Source organism: Loxodonta africana, chromosome 18 (genome assembly GCF_030014295.1).
Source record: "Loxodonta africana isolate mLoxAfr1 chromosome 18, mLoxAfr1.hap2, whole genome shotgun sequence".
NCBI classification, from domain to species: Eukaryota; Metazoa; Chordata; class Mammalia; order Proboscidea; family Elephantidae; genus Loxodonta; species Loxodonta africana.
In genome coordinates this window covers 64,329,772-64,348,034 of record NC_087359.1, presented here as the reverse complement: position 1 = coordinate 64,348,034, position 18,263 = coordinate 64,329,772, and the positions used below count along the sequence as shown (strand labels likewise).

General features: G+C 38.9%; 1 protein-coding gene across 10 annotated transcripts in view; it reads right to left on the bottom strand.

The window, feature by feature from the left end:
- Positions 1-18,263, bottom strand: part of RAP1GAP2 (RAP1 GTPase activating protein 2) — a 232,661-nt gene that overhangs the window by 60,285 nt on the left and 154,113 nt on the right. For all 10 annotated transcript variants that reach the window (XR_010318428.1, XR_010318429.1, XM_010596495.3 and 7 more), the window contains one exon: positions 17,864-17,967. Coding sequence is in view for 8 of the 10 variants with exons in the window: in XM_010596495.3 (XP_010594797.2) it covers positions 17,864-17,967 (104 nt within the window). In the remaining 2 variants the exon portion in view is untranslated. The remainder of the gene's footprint in view (positions 1-17,863; positions 17,968-18,263) is intronic.

Sequence of the window (18,263 nt, the reverse complement as noted above, 5' to 3'; positions counted from 1 at the left end):
AACTAACAACAACTTAGGCACCCCAGGGAAGGGGGATACTTAAAGAACCTGCCCAGTACTATGTTTGCAACCGAAATATTCTTGGGAAATGCAAATCGCTGCCTTCAAATGTCACCATTATTATTTGGTTGGTTTGTGGGTTTTCTGTGTTCCCCCAAAGAACCGGGCACAGCTTTCCAGATATATCTGGGTTCTGACATATAACTGAACCTCAATTAAAAAAATAAGAAAAAGCTAATATTTGAAAATCTGGATTCACTCAAAATATAAACAGGACGAAAATGTGCTTTATAAAGGGATTCACCATAAGTCTCTAAATTTAGCTTGTTCCCCTGATTCATTTAGCACATTATGAAAGGGCTGAATTTTACTGAACACTTTCCTGCATCCGTTGCAATAATCGCAGGGTTCTTAACCTGTTAACCTGGTGGATTCCATTTCTGCTGAACCATCTTTTCAGTCCACAGGGAAACCTCCACTTGGTTCTGATGTATTATTTTTAATATCCTGCTAAAGGTAATGTGTTAATATCTTATTTAGATTTTCATATCTATGTTCAAGAGCAACAGTGGCCTTTTTTATTTTTTTTTTAGTTTTCTTGTACTTCCTTTGACACATTTTGATATCAAGGTGTTACTCCAGCCTCATAAAATTGCTAGGTAGCTTCTTAATCTTTGAAATAATTTGAATAATATAGGGATTATCTGTTTCTTAAAAGTTTGCTAAAACTCACCTGTGAAATCTATACACCTGCTGTTTTTTTGTGGGGGATACTTTTGGCTATCGATTCTGTTCTTTAATGGTGAATGGTTAGGTCTTATATTCCTTAATGAGTTAAGTTTGGTAATTTTTACTTTTCTATAGGATTATCCATCAAACACATTGATATAAAGTTGTCTGGTATTCTCTTATGACAGCATCTCTATCTATAGTTGTGTCCCCTCCTTTATGGCTATAATACTATTTGTTTGTATTTTTTCTTTTTCCTGATCAGCCTTAGCTGGAAATTTATCTATTTTATTAGTCTCAAAAAAAAAAAAAATTTTTTTTTTTTTTTTTTCAAACAGATAAACCGAAAAACCAAACCCATTGCCCTTGAGCCAATTCCAACTCATAGCAACCCTAGAGGACAGAGTGGAACTGCCCCAGAAGGCTTCCAAGGAGAAGCTAGTGGATTCAAACTGCCGACCTTTTTGGTTAGCAGCCACAGCTCTTAACCACTGGGCCACAAGGGCTCCCCTCAAACAGAGAGCTTTTCTTGATCATCTCTATTCTTTTTTAAATTTTTGCTTTCTATTTCACTAACTTGTTCTTGTCTTTTTAATATCCTTCCTTCTGTTTTCTTTGGGTATATTCTTTTCTATTCTATTTTTAACTTCCCGAGCTTTGTGCTTACTCATTTGATCTTCCCTTCATTTTTTACAAATGCACTTAAAATTCAGCATGTCTCCCTAAGTACCACTTTAGCTACATCCCACACATTTTTATAGGTAGTATTTTCATTGCTGCTTAGTGCTAAATATTTTGTCAGTTCTTTTGTGACTTCTTCCTTGGCCCATGAGTTATTTAAGAGTTTTCTTTTTTAATTTTCCAAATGTATGAATTTTTTTCTTCAGTCTTTTAATTGTTGAGTTCTAATTTAATTGTCTTATATTCAGAGAGCATGAGCCACATAATAATTACTTAAATTTGTTGACTTAATATGTGGACTTTTTTTCCACATTCCATGTGGGTTTGGAACGTCTATTGAGTGCAAGAATATATGTTATAAGATCAAATGTGTTAATTGTATTGTTCAAATTCTTCTATATGCTCATAATTCTCTGTCTGCTTGATCCATCAGCTTCTGAGAGATGTGTCAAAATCTCTCTGTCCATTGAGAATTTGTCTATTTCTCCTTTTATTTCTGTCAGGTTTTGCTTTTCTTTTTTAATTCAAAACCCACTGCTATTGAGTCGATTGTGACCTATAGGACAGGGTAGATCTGCCCCAGAGGGCTTCCCTAGGCTGTAATCTTTATAGAAGCAGACTGCCACATCTTTCTCTCTCGGAGTGGCTGGTGGGTTCGATCACCAACCATTTGGTTAGCAGCTGAGTGCTTTTTTTTTAAAGCCACCAAGGCTCCCGCCCCTCCCCACCCCTGTACCTCATGGACAGTCACCATGCCTCTCTCAGTGGAGGCTTGCATGTTGCTATAATGCCAAACAGGTTTCAGCAGAGCTTCCAGACTAAGATAGACTAGGAAGAAAGGCCCAGCAGTCTACTTCCAAAAAATCAGCCAATGAAAACCCTATGGATCACAACAGTCCAATTCATAACTGATCATAGAGATGGCAGAGGACCAGGCAGCATTTTGTTCCACTGTGCATGGGATCACCATGAGTCAGGGGGTAACTTCAATGACAACTAACAACAACATGCTTTTTTTTTTTTAATTCAAAACAAACTCATGACCGTTAGATTTTCTGGATCAACTGTCCTCTCTATCAACATGTAGGTTGAGGTTCTTAGGGAGCCCAGCTGTTGTTGTTAGGTGCCATCAAATCGATTTCAACTCAACGACCCTATGTACAACAGAATGAAACACTGCCCAATCCTGCGCCATCCTCACAATCGCTGCTATGTTTGAGCCCATTGTTGCAGCCCCTGTGTCAATCCATCTCATTGAGGGTCTTCCTCTCTTTCACTGACCCTCTACTTTACCAAGCATAATGTCCTTCTCCAAGGACTGGTCCCTCCTAATAACATGTCTGTCTTAGTCATCTGGTGCTGCCTTAACAGAAATGCCCCAAGTGGCTGGCTTTAACAAAGAGAGATTTATTTCCTCAGAGTAAAGTAGGCTAAAAGTCCAAATTCAAGGCATCAGCTCCAGGGAAAGTCTTTCTGTCTCTGTCGGCTCTGGAAGAAGGTCCTTGTCCTCAATCTTCCCGTGGTCAAGGAGGTTGTCACTCACAGAGATCCCAGGTCCAAAGGACACGCTTTGCTGCTGCTGCTGCTTTCTTGGTGGTATGAGGTCCCCCTGTCTCTCTGCTTGCTTCTGTCTGTTATATTTCAAGAGATTGCTTCAAGACACAATCCAATCTTGTAGTCCTGCCTCACTAATAAAACTCCCACCCATACTCCCTTATTAACATCACAGAGGCAGGATTTACAACACATAGGAAAATCACACAATACCAGGAATCATGGCCCAGCCCAAATGATACACACATTTTTAGGAGGACATAATTCAATCTATGACAAGGTCCAAAATATGTGAGATGAAATCTTGCCATCCTTACTTCTAAGGAGCGTTCTGGCTGTACTTCTTCTAAGACAGATTTGTTCTTTCTTCTGGCAGTCCACGGTATATTCAATATTCTTCACCAACATCATCATCCAAAGGCATTGATTCTTCTTTGGTCTTCCTTATTCACTGTCTGGCTATCACAGACATATGAGGCAATTGAAAACACCACGGTTTGGGTCAGGTACACCTTGGTCCTCAAAGTGACGTCTTTGCTTTTTAACACTTGAAAGAGGTCTTGTGCAGCAGATTTGCCCAACTGCAATACGTCCTTTGATTTCTTGACTCCTGCTTCCATTGGCGTTGCTTGTGGATCCAAGCAAAATGAAATCCTTGACAACTTCAATCTTTTCTCCATTTATCATGATGTTGCTTATTGGTCCAGCTGTGAGGATTTTTTTTTTCTTTATGTTGAGGTGCAATCCATAATAAAGGCTGTAGTCTTTGATATTCATCAGTAAGTGTTTCCAAGTCCTCTTCATTTCCAGCAAACAAAGTTGTGTCATCTGTATATCACAGGTTGTTAGTGAGTCTTTCTCCAATCCTGACGCCCCATTCTTCTCCATATAGTTCAGTTTCTCAGATTATTTGCTCAGTATACAGATTGAATAAGTACAGTGAAAGGATACAACCCTGATGCACACCTTTCCTGACTTTAAACCATGCAGTATCCCCTTGTTCTGAACAACTGCCTCTTGATCTATGTACAGGTTCCAAATGAGCACAATTAAGTGTTCTAGAATTCCCATTCTTTGAAATGTTATCCATAATTTGTCGTGATCCACACAGTTGAATGCCTTTGCATAGTCAATAAAACACAGGTAAACATCCTTCTGATATTCTCTGCTTGCAGCCAAGATTCATCTGACATCAGCAATGATATCCCTTATTCCACATCCTCTTCTGAATCTAGCTTAAAGTTCCCTGTCAGTGTACTCCTGCAATCTTTTTTTAATTATCTTCAGCAAAATTTTACCTGTGTATGATATTAATGGTATCCCTCGATAATTTCCACATTCTGTTGGATCACCTTTCCTTTGAATGGGCACAAATATGGATCTCTTCCAGTCGGCTGGTGTCTTAGTCATCTAGTACTGCCATAAAAGAAATACCACAAGTGAATGGCTTTAACAAAGAGAAATTTATTTTCTCACAGTCTAATGGGTTACGAGTCCAAATTCAGGGAATCGGCTCCAGGGGAAGGCTTTCTCTCTCTGTGGGCTCTGGAGGAAGGTCCTTGTCCTCAATCTTCCCCTGGTTGAGGAGCTTCTCAGGCACAGTGACTCTGGGTCCAAAGGACGTGCTCTGTTCCTGGTGCTGCTTTCTTGGTGGTATGAGGTCCCCCCACTCTCTGCTTGCTTCCCTTTCATCTCTTGAGAGATAAAAGGTGGTGCAGGCCACATCTCAGGGAAACTCCCTTTACACTGGATCGGGAAGGTGACCTGAGTAACGGTGGTGTTACAATCCCACCCTAGTCCTCTTAACATAAAATTACAACCACAAAATGGAGGACAGCCACATAATACTGGGAATCACAGCCTAACCAAGTTGACACATATTTTTGGGGGGGACACAATTCAATCCATGACAGTTGGCCAGGTAGCTGTCTTCCAACTTTCTTGGCCTAGACAAGTGAGGGCTTCCAGTGTACTATCTGTCGAAACATCTTAATTGGTATCTGTCAGTTCCTGGAGCTTTGTTTTTAGCCATTGCCTTCAGTGCCACTTGGACTTCCTCCTTCAATACCATCGGTTCTTGGTCATATGCTACCTCCTGAAATGGTTGAATGTTGACCTTCTTTTTGGTACAGTGACTCTGTGTATTCCTTCCATCTGTTTTGGATGCTTCCTCCTTCGTTCAATATCTTCCCCATAGAATCCTTCAATATTGAAACTCAAGCCTTGAATTTTTTCTTCAGTTCTTTCAGCTTGAGAAATGCTGAGCATGTTCTTCCCTTTTGGTTTTCTAACTCCAGGTATTTGCATATGTTATTATAATACTTCACTTTGTCTTCTTGAGCTGCCCTTTGAAATCTTCTGCTCAGCTCTTTTACTTCATCATTTCTTCCATTTGCTTTAGTTACTCTACTCTCAAGAGCAAGTTTCAGTCTCTTCTGACATCCATTTTGGTCTTTTCTTTCTTTCCTGCCTTTTTAATGACCTTTTGTTTTCTTCATGTATGATGTCATCCCACGACTCATCTGGTCTTCAGTAATTGGTGTTCAATGTGTCAAATCTATTCTTGAGATGGCCTCTGAATTCAGGTGGATATACTGAAGGTCACATTTCAGCTGTCATGGATTTTTTTTTTCATTTTCTTCAGCTTCAACTTGAACTTGCACATGAACAACGGATGGTCTATTCCACAGTCAGCCCCTGGTCTTATTCTGAGTGATGATATTGAGCTTTTCCATCATCTCTTTCCACAAATCTAGTTGATTTGATTCCTGTGTATTCCAACTGGCGAGGTCACCATTTATGTTATTGAAAAAGTATATTTCCAGTGAATAGGTCGTTGGTCTTGCAAAATTCTATCACGTGATCTCCAGTGTCATTTCTATCACCAAAGCCATATTTTCCCACTACTGATTCTTCTTCGTTTCCAACTTTCGTATTCCAATCACCAGTAATTATCAATGCACCTTGATTGCATGTTTGATCAATTTCAGACTGCAGGAGTTGGTAAAAATCTTCAATTTCTTCATCTTTCGCATTCATGGTTGGTGCATAAATTTGAATAACAGCAACAAAAGGCATCTGTCCCTGTCCAGGTTCTGTACAAATTAAGAAACAAACAAAAACTAAAGAGTAAGGCAGTTGGGAGTCAAAATTACTCCTTTATTATTGACAAAGGCCAAGTGGAAGCACATGCTAATATGAAGATGAAATGGGTCTTCTAGCTAAACCATAGAATTAGCCAAATTTACCTACTCAGTGCTAGGCAGTGGCAGGCCTCTGCCTGTGAGGTCTGCTGAGGGGAGACTTACAGAATTGGGTGGGGGACAGAGGAGACGCCCTAAGGGTAGCTAACTCCAAGAGAAAAAAGGAGAAAAGATTGAAATTGTCAAGGACCTCATTTTAGTTGGACCCACAATCAACAGCCACGGAAGCAGCAGTCAAGAAATCAAACAACACACTCCACTGGGTAAATCTGCTGCAAAGGACCTCTTTACAGTGTTGAAAAGCAAATATGTCACCTTGAAGACTAAGGTGCGCCTGACTCAAACCATGGTATTTTCAATCACATCATATGCATCTGAAAGCTGGACAATGAATAAGGAAGACTGAAGAAGAGTTGACACCTTCGAGTTGTGGTGTTGGCGAAGAATATCGAATATACACCATGGACTGCCGAAAGAACGAACAAATCTGTCTTGGAAGAAGTACAAACAGGATGCTCCTTAGAAGCAAGGATGGGGAGACTGTGTCTTATATACTTTGGACGTGTTGTCAGGAAGGATCAGTCCCTGGAGAAGGACATCATGCCTGAAAGTACAGGGTCAGTGGAAAAGAGGACGACCCTCAACAAGGTGGATTGACACAGTGGCTGCAACAATGAGCTCAAGCATAACAACGATTGTAAGGATGGTGCAGGACCAGGCAATGTTTCGTTCTGTTGTGCATAGGGCCGCTATGAGTCAGAACTGACTCAACGGCACCTAACAACAACAACAACATAAGGGCCTCTAGCATTGACACTACTTTTTGTTTTATGATCTTTATAGTTTTTGGTTTTGTATTTAGATCTTTGATCCATTTTGAATTAGTTTTTTTGTATGGTGTGAAGTATGAGTCTTGTTTCATTTTTTACAGATGGACATCCAGTTCTGCCAGCACCATTTGTTAAAAAGACTATCTTTTCCCCCACTTAATGGGCCTTTGTCGAACATCAGGTGACTGTAGGTGGGTGGATTTACATCTGGGTTCTCGATTCTGTTTCATTGGGCATTGTGTCTGTGATTGTACCAGTACCAGGCTGTTTTGACTACTGTACCTATATAGTAGGTTCCAAGGTCAGTTAGTGTGACTCATCCAACTTTATTCTTTTTCTTCAATAGTGCTTACTTATCTGGAGCCTCTCCTTTCCATATAAAAGTTAATGATTAGTTTTTCCATCCCTTTAAAGAATACTGTTGGTATTTGGATCAGGATTGCATTGTATTTGTAGATTGCTTTGGGTAGAATTGTCATTTTCACAATGTTAAGTCTATCCATGAGCATGGTATGTTTTTCCATTTATAGATCATTTTTGGTTTCTTGCAGTAGTGTTTTGTAGTTTTCTTTGTGTAGGTCTTTTACACCCTGGTTAGATTTATTCTAAGTATTTTATTTTTTAAGGGCTATTATAAATCGTATTGCTTTCCTGATTTCCTTTTCATAGTTCTCTTTATCAGTGTACAGGAATCCAAGATAAATGTACAAAAATCAGTTGGATCTTTCTATTAGTTCCAGTGGTTTTCTTGTGGAGTCCTTTGGGTTCTCTGTGTATAGTATCATATCGTCTACAAATTGAGAAAGTTTTACTTCTTCCTTACCAATTTGGATGCCTTTTATTTCTTTTTCTTGTCTTATTGCTCTAGCTAGGACTTCCAGCACAATGTTAGATAGGAGTGGTGATAAAGGGCATCCTTGTATTGTTCCTGTTCTCAAGGGGAATGTTTCAGCCCTTCTTAAATAAGAATGATGTTGGCTGTTGGTTTTGTATAGATGTCCTTTATTATTTTCAGGAATTTCCCTTCTGTATCTATTTTATTGAGAATTTTTACCAGGAATTGGTGTTGGACTTTATCGAATGCCTTTTCTGCATCGACTGGGATGACAATGTGATTCTTTTATTTTACTTATTTTTTTTTTGGTGGATTACATTGACTGACTTTCTAATGTTGAACCAATCTTGCATACCTGGTATGAATCCCACTTGGTCATGGCATTTTTTTTTAATGATGCTGAATTCTATTGGCTAGAATTTTGTTGAGAATTTTTGCATCTATATTCTTGAGAGATATTGGTCTATAATTTTCTTCTTTGTGTGATGTCTTTGTCTAGTTTCGATATCAGGGTTATGCTGCCTTCATAGAATGAATTTGGAAGTATCCTTTCCTTTTCTATGTGCTGAAATAGTTTGAGTGGTACTGGTGCAAGCTCTCCTCTGAATATTTGGTAGAATTCTCCTGTGAAGCCATCTGGGCTAGGGCTTTTTTATGTTGGGAGTTTTTTTGTTTTTGTTTTTTGTTAACCTTTCCAATCTCTTCTCTTGTTATGGGTCTGTTCAGATTTTTTTATCTCAGTGTGTTAGTTTAGGCAGGGAGTATGTTTCTAGAAATTTGTTCATTTCCTCTAGGTATTCAAATTTGTCAGGGTATAGTTTTCATATTACTCTGTTATAATCCTTTTTATTTCAGTTGGGTCTGTTGTAATGTCCCCCATTTCTTATCTGAGTTATTTGCAACCTCTCTTGTTTTTTCTTTTGTCAGTTTGGCCAATGGTTTGTTAATTTTGTTGATCCTTTCAAAGAACCAACTTTTTGGGTTGTTTTTTAATTCTTTCTACTGTTTTTCTATTCTCTATTTCATTCATTTCTGCTCTGATCTTTATTATTTCCTTTCTTTTGCTGTTCTATTTGTTCAAGTTGTATAGCTAATGTTTTGATTTGGGCCCTTTCTTCTTTTTTGACATATGCGTCTATTGCTATAAATTGGCTTCTGAGCACTGCCTTTGCTGTGTCCCAGAGGCTTTGCTAGGATGTGTTTTCATTCTCGTTTGATTCTAGGCATTTTTTTTTTTCATTCCTTCTTTGATTTCTTCTATTACCCAGTGGGTTTATTTTTTTTAATTGTACTTTACATGAAGGTTTACAGAACAAACTAGTTTCTCATTAAACAATTAGTACACATATTGTTTTCTGACATTGGTTACCAATCCCACGACATGTTAACACTCTCTGTTCTCAATCTTGGGTTCCCTATTACCAACTTTCCTGTCCCCTTCTGCCTTCTAGTCCTTGTCCGTGGGCTGGCACACCCCTTTAGTTCTCATTTTGTTTTATGGGCCTATCTGACTCAGTGGTTTTTAAGCAAGGTGTTATTCAGCCACTCCTCACCTTTGATTGGAGCATTTAGTACACTTGCATTCACTGTAATTACTGATTAGCAGTGACTTACTTCTGTCATTTTGTTTTTTTGTGCGCCCAAGCCTTCTTTGTGTTTTTCCTTTACTACTTATTGCTTTTGTGTTTTGTTGGTATATTGTAGTGAGCCTTTTTGGTTCCTTTCTCCTTTCCTTTTGTGTATTTTGTACATATGTTCTTAGCAGTTACCATGAATATTATATTTAGCAGCTTGTATTTGTAACATTCTAGGGTAAGTTGGTACCAACTTAACTTCAATAACGTACAAAAAAATTCTGTATCTTTACCACTCCTCCTCCCCTTTGCCGTTGTTATCACTGATTATCTCTTTATATTTTATGTACCCTGTAATATAATTCTACCCTTGCTTTTTATATATTTGTTATTAAAAATATGAAAGACAAAACATTTAGAATTATCAAGTATGAATACCTTATTACTAGCCCTTACACTTGTCCATGCATTTCTCATTATTAGGGATCTTTCTTTCTATGTATACCTTTGAATTACTTTCTAGTGTCTTTTACCTTCCATCTACAGAACTCCCGTTAGTATTTTTTGTTGGGCCCGTCTGGTGGATATGAACTCTCTCAGCTTCTGTCTGTCTGGAAATGTTTTAATTTTACCCTTATTCTTGAAGGATAGTTTTACTGGGTATAGTATACTTGGTTGACACTTCTTTTCTTTCAGCACTTTAAAAATATCATTCCATTGCCTTCTGGCCTCCAAAGATTCTGAGGAGAAATCGGCACTTAATCTATTGGGGATTCTTTGTATGTGACTCTTTGCCTCTCTCTCACTGCTTTCAGGATTCTCTGTTGTCACTTTTTGAGAGCCTAACTATGATGTATCTTGGTATAGACCTCTTCGGTTTTATTCTGCTTGGGGTTCTTTGAACTTCTTGGACTTGTAGATTTATGTCCTTCATTAAATTGGGGAAATTTTCTGTCATTATGTCTTTAAATATTCTTTCTGTCCATTTCTCTCTCTCATCTCCTTCTAGAATTCCCATGATGAATATATTAGGTCTCTTGTTGTTGTCCCATAATTCCATTAAACTGTGCTCAACTTTCCTGAGCTTTCGTTCTTGTTGCTTTTCAGTGTCTGTAATTTTAACTATCTTAACCTCTAATTCACTGATTCTTTCTTCTGCCTTAATAAATCTGACGGTGAGTCCTTCTACTGTGTTTTTCTTGTTAGTCCCTTTCAGTTGCAATGTTTTTTTTTTTATATCAACATTTTGTTCTTGCATAGCTTTCCTTATTTCTTTTAGCTTTTTTCTACATTTTTCCTTCGTTCTTTAATTATGTTTAACGTTGTTGTATGGTATTCTTCCTATTTTTATTATTTGGTCATCCCTCAATGCACTTTAACTCCCTTTGTCATGTTCATTTGGATGGGTCATTGTTTCTCTGTTCTTTGTGTGTCTTGTGATTTTTTGTTGGGGCACTGGAATTTTCAAGAGTATTAACTTTCTCATTTTTCCCCAATATTTGTTATTTTTGCCTGTAAAACTTTCTGCACAAAATTCTTAAACAGGCAGAGCCTTTGGCCTTTGCTTACCGTTTCCTCTCCTTCTCTGTGATAGCTCCTTCTCCCTTCCTGGTTTAATTAGGATTCAAAAGCTCCAGGTCTCAGTTTTCAACTTTCAATCTCTCCCAAACACACCAGAGAACACACTGTGGTCAGTCTGTCCACCAGTGGACACCAACACTCAGGGCAAGCTTTCATCCTTTGGTTTTTCCCTAGGCTTCCATCCCTGCTCTGTGGGGACTGCTTATGTCTGAGCTAGCATTCAGGCAAAGTACAGGCAGATTTTCCTCTGGGGGGGCTGGCACTCCCCCAGAAGGACCTCCAGGAGATCTGTCTCATTGGTTTCAGCATCCCACTGGCTCCGCAGTAGTTGGAGGAGCAGTCTCCAATTAGGCAACACACCTCCTGACTCCACGGTAGGGAACCCTCCGTAGGAGTTCATATCAGTCCAGCAGCTGACAGTTACAAGTTGGATGAGGGGCTGTCACACTCCAAACAGACCCCCAGAGAGGTCTGCCTTATTATTATCAAAGCCACACCATAATATGTTAGCTGTGGGTGTAGCCTCCACTCAAGATGCCTAAATCCTAGCACACAGCAGCTTCAGTCAGCAGTCCTCAGCACTAACTAGAAGCGGGAGCAGACGGACCCAAACTGACCCCCGAGGAGATCTGTCCTGTTGGTTTTGGAGGCCTGAGCTAACTATAGGAGCAGGATCCACTGCAGGGGTCTTCTGTAGCAATTTGCAAAAGCCTAGCAACCAATAATTGCTAGGTGGGAAAGGGGATGCTACTCTCTGGTCAAATCCCCATGGAGGTCTGCCTTGCTGCCATCGGAGTCCCCTCAGTAGCTTGCTGGCTGTGAGTGCAGCTTCCACCCAATACTCCTGCTTCCTAGCACACAGCAGCCTCAGTCAGCACTCCTCAGTGCCAATCGGAAGTGGGGGCAGACTAACCCTAACTGACCCCCAGGGAGGTTTGTCATGTTGGTTTCAGAGGCCAGAGCTATGGGTTGAGCAAGGAGACAGGTAGACTGCTGACTATGGGAGCCAACTCCACTGTTCAGGCCTTCTGTAGCAATTCACAGCAGACTTGCAGCCAACAGAGTCTGGGTGGGGAGATGCTAGCACGTTTTAAACAGACCTCCGGGAGGTCTTTCTTGTTGCTATCAGAGCCCCCTGTAGTATGTTGGCTGTGGGTGTAGCCTCCACTAAAGATGCCTGCTTCCTAGCACAGAGTAGCCTCAGTCAGCAGTCCTTGGCACCAACAGGAAGGGGGCACAAACAGACTGAACTGACTCCCTGGGAGGTCTGTCCTGTTGATTTCAGAAGCCTGAGCTATGGAGTGCCTAGGGAGGCAGGTAGAGCGTTGACTATGAAAGCAGACTCCACTGCACGGGCCTTCTGTAGCTTTTCACAGTAGGCTTGCAGTCAACAGTGTCCAGATGGGGAGGTGCTGGCACACTCCAAATGGACTCCCAGGAAGGCCTGCCTTGTTGATTTTAGAGCAGAAGCTTGGAGTCCTGTCTCTTTGTACAGTTAGGGAAGCAGGCTCCTTTTCTGGGGTCACTTCCCCAGTTCACAGCAGCTGGTGGCCCGCATGGCTGGGGGGAGGGGCAGAGACAGTGGGAGAAGAGATCTTCCTGCCATATGTGACTCATTGTTGATTCTTTGATTCTTGCCTGCCTGCAGTTCCCAGCTGCTTTCCTTTCCTCCCTGACTCAGAGTCCCTCAAAGCCGAGCACCGCACCGTTTCCTTGTTGTATTTGTGAGGGAGGGTTGGAATGATGGTCTGTTTACACCGCCATCTTTCAGGATTCTCCATGTTTTTCTTTTCTCTTGAACAGTTTAAATAGCACTAAATCTGTTCTTGAAAGTTTAAAATACCTGCCTAAAAACCATCTAGATCGAGAAAGTTTTGGAGAGATAATTCTTTGATAACTTTTTCAATTTATTCCATAGTTATTGATCTGCTCAGGTTTTGGGGTGTGTGTGTGTGTGTGTGTGTGTGTGTGTGTGTGTGTGTTTTACCCTCATGTTGAGTTACATCCTACAAAGTCATCTGCTCCAAATAAAATTTTCAATTTAATACTATGGGCTAAACATATAGCATCCATTAGTAATTGTTTAATCTTTTTCACATCTGTGATTATATGCCTTTTTTTATGCCTACTTTTGTGTATTTTCCCCCTTTTATATATATTTAACTAGCTAGATAGTTACCTATTTTGTTGTTTTGTTTCCAAAAAGAAGTAGCTCAGATTTATTTATCAAGTCTAGTGTTCTTTTTTTTTTTAACTTCTAATTAATTTATTTCTGCTTTAATCTTTGTCAATTCCTTCCTCTTACTATTTTTTTAGGTAACAATATTGATGACAATAACAATACAAGCTAGCATTATCGGGTAGCTATAATGTCAGGCCCTGGCACATAATAAGCACTCGACAATTTTAAGGCAGATATTATCATCACCACTTTGTGAATGAAAGCACTGAGGCACAAAGAGGTTACTAACAATGACAACTCACAAATATCATTCTTTCTTATTTAATTAGAAAACACTGAAGGCAACTGAATTTTCTTCAAAGTACAACTTTAGACACAGCCAATAAGCTTTTATATATAATATTATAAATGTCACTTTTTATAAATATTCTATAACTCAATTCCTCTTTGGCTAAAAGTTATTTAGGAAAGTTTGAGATTGCTTATTCCTAAGTAGCTAAGTGTGTTTTAAAAAACATTCTTTTGTTATTAATTTCTAGTTTTATTATCAAATCATAAGTGAATATATCTGGTGAAGTGTCTGTTTTTTGAAGTGTTTTTAGATTGTTTTGTGGCTCAAAAGACTGGTTGCTAAATTCACCCGCCATCAAGAATTACCTGCAAGATGTTTAAAAATAGAAATTTCAAGTAACTATCTAATAATAAAAGGATCAAAGATTATGAATAGACAGGTGACAGAAAAAAATGCATGTGTTCCTTAAATATATGAAGAAATACCCAACATCATTCATCAGATAGGCAAAAATACAAGTGCTTGACAACGAATTCTGTTGGAGAAGCTTTGGAAAAATAGGCACTCTCATACATTGCTGGTGAAAGTTCAAATTTATACAGCCCCTACAGAGGCTAATTTGGCAATATCTACTAAAATACAAACACATTCATGTATTGGCCCAGCCATCTCACTTTGGAGAATTTATCTTAATCTGTATAAATTGACATCTCTACAAGGTAATTCATTGCATTATTATTTGTAATACCGAAAGACTGCCAATGGCCATCAATAGGGGATCAATTGAATAAATTATTTCACATCCATGCAGTGGAATACTATGTGAAGAAAGTAAGTAGAATTAAGAGTCTGTCTATGTACTAATACAGAAAGATCTCTAAGATATATTGTTAAGAGAAGCAAGTTACAAAACTGTGTTCTACAGGATGCTACATTTTGTGTTAGAAAGGGGAGAAAATAAGAATATACATTCTTATTTATATATAAGAATGTATATTCTTACTTTAAAATCTTTATATATCTTATATATTTATATGTGTGTGTGTGTTTTTTAATGGTTGAGGCATTTGCTTTGTTTTGAAGTTTCAAGATGATTCTGATGTAGCAGGTTCACAGAAAACCACTGATGTACTATGCAAGCAATTTGTGTAAATATTTCATAGCTACCTGAAAAAGAAGCAGAAATCTCTGTTTAGAGGATCAAAGTTTGACAGCTAGATATAGATACACATAAAGATAAATATATATATAATTGACATAAATAATATTAATGAGATTATCCATATCTTTTCCCTTCTTAGTCTAGTTGATCTGTCAAGTAATGAGGAATGTGTTAAAACCTGGCACTAAAATTGTATTCTGTGAGTTTTTCCCTATTTCAATCACTAAATATGCATGTGTGTATATATATGTGTGTGTGTATATATATATATATATATATACACACATGATATAAAGTTTTATAAAATATCTTCATGTGATTCACCTTTTATGAATAGACAATAGCTCTCTTTGCCAGTGATTGTTTTTGTTTAACTTTTTTTAATTGTGTTTTAGGTGAAAGTTTACAGAGCAAATTAGTTTTTCATTCAAAAATTTATACATAAATTGTTTTGTGACATTGGTTGAAACACACTAATTGCTTTTTTGCATTTAATTCTACATTTCTATATTAATATTGCCAACTTTGCTTTCTTCTTGTATTTTCTTCTTAACTATTCTGAGTTACTTCTTAAATGTGTGTGAGTGTGTATACACATACATACATAAACATATATATGTGTGTGTGTATACATACACACACACACATGCATATTTGTAAGTTTTTTTTTTTGGGTGGGGGGATGACCCAAACTGAGAATCTTTGTTGTTTAATAGTGGAATTTAATTCATTTATATTTTTTTTAGTGGTTGGGTTATATGTATTACAATCACATATACCCACTCATTTCTGTCATCATATTTATTTATAATTCCTTTATTTTCTTTTTCTATATGTAGAAGTTTTGTCTTCCTTTATAATTTGGAACATTTTCATTCTACCAGTGATCTTATATCTATGAAATACTAAATTTTCATTATAAAATGTCCAGCTATTAGTTTCCTTTCATTGGTTTTGCCTCATACTGGACAAGTCATTTTGATTTGCAGCTTTAAGTTTTCAACCAGCTTAGGAACATCAATTTTTGTTTGCTGAAAATAGAAAGTTAATAGTATCTAAACTTTATTTGACTTTCTGTAGTAAATCCTTTTCAAAATTCTATTATTTCTCTACCTACTTAAAGCTAGGTTATGTTTTCGTAGATGCAGAATCTTTTTTTTTTCATGGATCTGTGAGGCTTTTTTGTTCGTTTGTTTGTTTCCCTTCTTTTTATTCAAACTTAAAAAAGAGGAAATCTACCCAAGTTTGTTATTTGTCTCTAAACTATGGATGGATTCTTCCTGGCTATTCTCATGGCATACACTGAAGCTGTAGAACACTCTGCCCAGATTTTAGGCTAGAGAGCTGTTGTTGTAAGTTCGTGATATCAATTAAATAATACAGAAGCCTCCTGAGAATAAGGAAGAATCTGGGACAGTAGTCAATGCCAGCAGGGGAATTTCATCTCCGGATAAGTTTTTCTCTGTGTCTGGTGAAGCTGCTAAGCCATGGGGCCAATTTTTTATGTCTGGTTTCCAATTTGGCCTGGCCATCACTCCAAGTACATGATGTGACTGTCCAATTTCTTAGCTGGTGCCTGGTTTATTTCTGCCACCCTACCTGCTCGTTTTCTATTTGGGAGAACCACACTTGAACTTACCCTTGGGCTCCTCAGGGCACTGATTTCAAATGATATTGACCCAAAAACAAAAAAGTGGCTCCACATGAAAAGACCCCTGACTATTCCAGGGGTAGCCCTTAGTCCTAAAAATTACAGGATTCTTCTAGAATCTCTAATTTCATAAATTCCCATACTAAGCTGCTTTCTAAGGAAGGAGAGCTGGGGTTCAACCTTCTGTATTCCCTTCATTTTAGTCCTAACTGCCCCGCAGATTACCAAAAAAAAAAAAAAATTATCAAAGTGTATGTTGTATGCCTGGCATCTTTCCCTAGCATTCAGTCCTGATGCAGTATTTTTTATAGTACTGAAATAAGGGGGTTAGATCTTATGTTTCAGTTTTTATATTATTCAGAATCCTACCGAATCTTGTTCTAATTTTTATTAAGAAAGAAAGGTACTTTCTTTACAGAGGCAAACCTAGCTAGAAATCCTACTTGGAGATGGGGATCCAGGTATTATCACTCAGAAAATTGGCTCTGCCTATTTAATTCACTCTTCCATGCCTTGCAAATATGATTTCTAGCCAGCTGAGCCTCTGTAAAGAAAATTGCCTCCTTTCTTAATAAAAATTAAACCAAGATCAGATGGGTGTTGACAAATACCTCATACCCCGTCCTCTCCCCACCCCCAACAGCAGGGCTATGTGTTTATTTTCCCGCCCATATTTATCTCAAAATTTGGGCAGAAAAAAAAACGGTTCTTGCTCTGTTTTCAAATACCTTCAAGGACTTCAGATTCAACAAATATGGATTGAAAGCTGAACAAGTTTATGGCATTTGGCCTTCACACTTGACCTTCCTTGTGTTTCCACCACGCCACCAGGGATGGAGATAAATAAGATGCATACTCCTTTATGCTCCCAGGGCATTCTGTGCATATCACTAAAATAATACATGTAACATATATTAAAATTCTCCCTTTTTCTCTCCTACTAGATTGTAAGTCTTTCGAGAACAGACGCCAAGTCTTATTCATCATTGTATCCCCAGCACCTGCACAGTTCCTGGTACACAGGAGGTTTTCAAAACATTTCAGTTGAACCAAACAGAAACCAGTTCTACCTCCTGCCCTTGAGAAGGTCATAATCCAGAGAGAGGTGTGCTGGCTTCAGCTATACATCAACGCTCTCTCCAAAGCATTCCGGTTATGAACATCATTCCATTTCAGGGAGCCCAGCTCATACAACAGATGCCCTAGAATCTATTTTCCCTGACCAGATGTATGCCATACATTCTGGCAAAGCTTGTCCTAGGAGGATTTGGAGCCACAGTGAGCCACCCTTACTTTTTCTTCCCATCTTCGCAGAGCCACAGTCCCCCACAAGAAAGAGAGGCAGGTAGGGGGATAGTCTAAGCGACCTTGGGCCCAGGACACCACTGTGACTCCCACCATCCGCCAGCTGGCTGGCACACCTGGGTCTCCCTGCTTGGCAAACTTCAGACACAGCCCCAGGATTACAGCCAGTCTGTTCCCCACAGCACACCCAGACCAGACTGGTCAGACTGGTATTTCTGGGTCCCAGACACTTATGGCAGCCCTGCCTAAAAGAGGCGTGGCCTCAGAGAGTACAGAGGCCCCACCTGAGAATGATCCGAAGGTACTCGATCCCCTCTGCCTCCTCACACTTGATGGACAGGATCAAGTTGCCCAGACTGCTGCCCGTACAGTAAAAGTTTAGATGGTCCTGCAAACAGAAATCAGATGTTAGAGAGGAGTAGACCTTCCAGACATGCCCCCTCAAACCACTTCCCTCACCCGGAATTAGAAGTCCCATAGCAACCAGGAAGAAAAGGATGTACTGCTACTGGTGAGGACAGTGATGACATTAATAGTTACCAACTCCCGAGTCCTCAGTATGTGCCAGGAACTGTATTAAGTGCGTAATATCCATTGCCTCCTATAATCCTAGCCAACAACTTACTCAGTCGGTAACATCACCATCCTCATTTGACAGATAAGGAAACCCACGTTCAGGAGGCT